Source organism: Penaeus vannamei, chromosome 11, assembly GCF_042767895.1.
Source record: "Penaeus vannamei isolate JL-2024 chromosome 11, ASM4276789v1, whole genome shotgun sequence".
NCBI classification, from domain to species: Eukaryota; Metazoa; Arthropoda; class Malacostraca; order Decapoda; family Penaeidae; genus Penaeus; species Penaeus vannamei.
In genome coordinates, this window is record NC_091559.1 from 28,132,887 (window position 1) to 28,137,886 (window position 5,000).

A 5,000-nucleotide genomic window follows, 5' to 3' on the forward strand; every position below is an offset into this window, starting at 1 on the left:
CATGGACAACTTGGCTATTGGTGAGTGATTTTTTATCATCTGTATGTTGCAGTAGAAACAATATTTTAGTTAGTGTTGTTATCGTCGATTGTAATTGTACGTGCTTTATTTGTGCCTCAGGAGGACCAGGAGATTCGGGCAGCGCCCACGCCGCTGCGGAGTCGCCCGCGGCTGGCTCCGTCGCCGAAACCACCGCCGATTCCGTCGACCTCACGCGCTCGCTGGCGGACTCCGGCCACTACGAGGACCTCACGTCACCCTGCCTCTCGTCCAAGGTGAGGGTGTAAGGTCTAGGTTCCGGCTTGGGTGAGAGAAAATAAGGAATAGGTATTAAATTTAGATTTAGAAACGGATAGAAAAAGACAGATATAAAAGCGTCCTCACACGCGACCCACTCACCCGTTGCCCTTCCTCAGGACCCATTCGAGCAGCCGAGGCAGCACTCACTCAGGGGCAGACGTCTGGGTGGCGTCGGCGATGAGGATGAGGACGAGGATGATGACAACGACGTGGAGGAGGTGGCGGTGGAGGTCGACCCGTGGACGGCCCTGGAGGAGGCTGAGGCGCGGCTGCGGGATTACGAGCGGCGGGAGGACCAGCTTAAGAGGAACCACATGGACGAATACCACGAGCTCAAGGAGAAGCACAATGACCGTGTCGAGTCACTGCTCTCCAAGCTCAGTGATGCTAATCTCAAGTAAGAGGAGGTGGTGGAGGGGAATGTGGGGCGAAAGGAAGAATGAAGGAGGGAGAGAGTGGCAAGGAAGTGAGGAATGGAGGGAAGAGGAAGAAGAGACAAAGGAGGAAGAGAGGGAAGGAAGGAGGGTGTTTAGCAGATAAGGTGATTGGGAGTTGAATAAGGGATGTAAGGTAAGGAGGTAAAAAAAAGGAGAGAGGAGTTTGAAAAAGTGCTGAAGGAGATAAAGGGCTGAGGGATACTTTAAAGGTATGAAGTAGATAACAGGATGAGGGAGGTGGGAAGGGATGAAAGGAGTATGGAAGGATGCTTTTCTGAGGGAAATTTAAGTGAAGAAATGGTTTGAGGGGGATAGAGATAAGTGAGGGAGGATGGGAAGGGAGTGGAGGGAAGAGGATGTAGGTCAAGGGAGGGAAGGGAAGGTGGAGGTGATGGATTAGGAGAGGAAGGGAGAGAAAGAAAAGGAGGAGAGGAGGGTGGGAAAGGGGGATAGGGAGTGGAGGGGGGAGCAAGTGGTAGGAGGAGAGGGGAAAGTCATTGAAGAGGTAGATTATCTTATTATTGTTGCCCTTCCTGTTTCCCTCTTCATCCATGTATCTGTCCAACATTGTGTCCATTGACCCATCTTATCTATGCATATATATTCAGTACCTTTTTATCCATGCAAATTTCAATTGATCCATAAATATTATTATTTATCCATCTACTTCTCTATGTTTTAAATATCCATGTCAGAATTCATTCATTCACACACCCTTTTGTTCATCCATTCATCCATCTACAATCTATCCACCACTCAAAATGTTTAATTTTAGAAGAGTACAAGCTTTGTATTTGTGTGTGTGTGACCAAGATGTACCTTGACTGATCCACCCCCCGCCCCCCAGATACTTTGAACTCCGGCCCATGTATGATAGAAGCCAGGAGAAGATCCGGGAGCTGGAGCGTGAGGCTGCCAAGCTGAAGGACGAGCTGACTGAGGCCGAACTGCGCCACCAGAAGATGTACCTCCAGATGTTCCTCAAGGGGCAGCAGGCGGCCAAGCTGCAAGCAGATGATGACCAGGTAAGGTCTTAGAAGTGATGTTTTGGAGAGATTTTTGAGAAGGGAGATTTGTACAAAAGATTATACCAAACTTTGCTATGTTTGTTTTTCTTAAAAAAAAAATGATTATTTTGAAATTGTAATGATATAGATTTTAAGTATTTATACATAATACTTTTTAGTTAATACATATTTGTATACATTTTTACACCTGACTTCACAAACCAATTCTTTTTCTATTTTTTATGCATTTGTACCATTGCAGAGATTGAGAGATCTTTGCATATTGGTTATTGTGTGATGAATGAAGTAACTGTTTGCAGATTGTGTCTACTGTAAATGCTATCTTTACTGATATTTCAATATTTTTGAATTGTATTTTTCTACATTATATAGGTGCTTTTCTGCATTTTCCTCTTTTCTGCTTTAGTTGGGTTTATTTTTGTATGGGCATAAAAATAAATGTCACTGTAATAAAAAAAGGAATGTCATAGAAATTGTATGTATAATAAATCTAGTTATAAGAACATAGACACTGTATGTTAGCAAATGTATCTCTCCAAATCTCCCCAAGGAATAAAACTGGTATTTCCTAGCCTTAATAGCATAGACTTCTGGTTACAGAATCCTCCTGTTTACATTGGCTGGTTTCTACCTTTCACCTGAGGAATTTATTGCTCAGAAAATTTTAGGCATGTTGGCTTTCTACAGCTTATTTCCTGGTAGCTGTAGGCATTCCTGTAGCCTCTGGTTTGTTTGTAAGTCTTCATGATACTATTCTAATACATCATTCCTTTTTTTTTTTTTACTCAGTCTCTGTTTTGTCAGTCAGAAACACCACATTATATAAAAATGGTGAATACCCAATGTGCACATAAGTAAGTAATCAATAGAAACCAGTTCTATTTATTGCATAACCTGGTCAGCAACCCCAGAGACAATCACATAGCTGTGCTCTATATCTCAGAGGAAATGCCATTCCCTAAATGATGCCTTGGAGGGCACCCATTAGCATAAATATCAAAGGAAAGAGCTTTCACATGGTTCATCTGCCTTTAGCAAGTCTCATTACCAACCTTTGTTCTGCAGCCTTTCATAAATCCTTTGGCTTGTGGTTTAGTTCTAAGCCTGGAGACCTTGTAAATGCAATTTCTCTTACAATTGTTATGCTGGAGGACATACATTTGGCTGTTTGTGTGGGGGTGGAGTTGCGTGCATGCATTTGCACTTTTAGTTGTTTTAGTATGGGGAAAAGTTTGGGGAGTTCTGCTGTGTTTACATTACAGTATAACTTTTAAAAGTTAATGCGTATTTCTGGCAGCTTTATTGCCTCTTTCTTGTTATTACTTTTACCTGTGACCTTTCATTTTTCTTTTGTTAAAAGAAATATTTTCTTTTGTTAAAAGTAATCTCCATTTAATGTTTCTCTTCCTGTGACATTGTTTGACAACAAAATCATGACCTGTTTTTTTCTGAAATTTGTATCTATATCTGTTATATATTTACCTTTAATCATATAACTGTAATATATCTCCATAGCTCATATCTCACTGAATTCTTTCCAATGTGATGAATCTTTATTTAACTGGGGGCTCCATGCCACTGCAGTGTTTGATGTTTTTTCCTTTTCTTTTCTTTTCTTCTTCTTTAACTTTTCTTTCTATTGTTTTCTTTCCTTTCCTTTTTCTTTTTCTTTTTCTTTTCTTTTCTTTTTCTTATACTTTTTCTTTTTCTTTGTCTTATTATTTTCTTTACTTTCCCTTTATTTTTTTCTTTTCTTTATTTTCCTTTCCTTTTTCTTTTAATGTTTTCTTTTCTTTTCATTCTTTTCTTTTCTTTTTGTTTCTTTTCTTTTCTTTTCTTTTCTTGTATCCTCTTCTTGTAAGTCACAAATGAAATCATGAACATGAACGGGGCCAAGTCTGATTCATGTGGTACTACACTAGGTACTTGTCTCTAATTACTGTGGTCATTTGTCTTTCAAGTAGAAAGTACCATCCATTCAAAGAGTTCAAGGTTAACTTCAAGTAGATGTTCTGGATTCTGTAGCAGTTTTCAGCCTTATCATGATTATGCTGTTACGTTTTCCAATGTCCATATTTGTCTTTGGATTTGCTTTATCCAGATGGTAATAGCATATTTTTCTTGCACAGAAATATAGCACAGTTAATTATTTGTGCCATATATCTTATATTTTTGTAATTTTCAATTTTCCGTAATACAACCTGTGCAGCCAGTCACAGCAGCCAGGAATAATGCTAAAGCCCCCTTCTAAGTGCCAAATGAGTCAAATCACACTCCAAGAGGTTTGTGCGAGTCTTTTCCGTTACCTTGGCCTTTGCTCATGACGGCAAGTTCATATCACCCAGCCAGAGGGTGTTTTGTCCAATGACGGCATGTTCACATCACCTGGCCCTCAATGCATATTTTTCCATAACGGGACTGTAACATCATCCAGATTGTAGGGGTTAATGTAATTAGGAATATTGATATTAATGATGTACTGAACGCTCTTAAACAATCCAGTTAGAGATCTTATTCAGTTGTTTTACTAAAATCGTATCTAATCATTTCATCAAGGCTTTCATTTTGTTCTTTCTGATGTGATGCTCTTGATGTATTGATAAATATACATAAGGTCTCTCGATTTTGATATAGGTGTCTTTGACTAACGTTTCCAGCTTTGGATTTCACACATTTACTCTCCTTTAGTATAAATGATATTGTCTTTTTTAGCAACAGTTTGGTCTCTGGTTTTAGTTTTACAGTTGATGTAACTAAAGGAGAGTGTAGTTTGGTTGTCAAATTGTGTCCATTTTGAAGTTTATCATGGGTTTTGTTAACACTTTTCTTCCTCTTTTGGGTCTCTCAGATACTGCTTTAGACTAATGTCGTCTGGACTATTTCCATGGGAACTGATTGTTGTCTCACTTGCTTGTATTTTTTTTTGTAAACAGTTTTAGCCTTAACTTCCTTTGGTTTTGAACTTTGATATGAATCAGTCCACGCCTTGCTTACAAATTCTGCAACATCTTTGACATTATCCATCTGTGTCCTCTTTGATCATTCTTGTTTTCAAGCTTGTATCTTCAAAGAGATTTCTTTAGGATTGTATAATTACCTTTGTTGCAATTGTACTTCCTCTTTCTTTTATTCTGTTCAATATTTTTTTTCCTGTAAAAGATAATATTTTGGTTAGATCAGTGGTTTTTAGTGGAGAATAGTACTGTATATCCTTCATATCATCTTTATGGTTCAT

The 5,000-nt window shown here is 39.0% G+C and overlaps 1 protein-coding gene across 5 annotated transcripts in view; it reads left to right on the plus strand.

Moving 5' to 3' along the window:
- Window positions 1-5,000, plus strand: part of qtc (quick-to-court) — a gene marked incomplete at its 5' end in the record, with an annotated part of 44,952 nt that overhangs the window by 12,489 nt on the left and 27,463 nt on the right. For all 5 annotated transcript variants that reach the window (XM_070127132.1, XM_070127135.1, XM_070127136.1 and 2 more), the window contains 4 exon segments: window positions 1-20; window positions 121-275; window positions 417-697; window positions 1,585-1,762. The exon segment at window positions 1-20 is cut by the window's left edge and continues 179 nt beyond it. In XM_070127132.1, coding sequence (XP_069983233.1) covers window positions 1-20; window positions 121-275; window positions 417-697; window positions 1,585-1,762 — 634 coding nt within the window.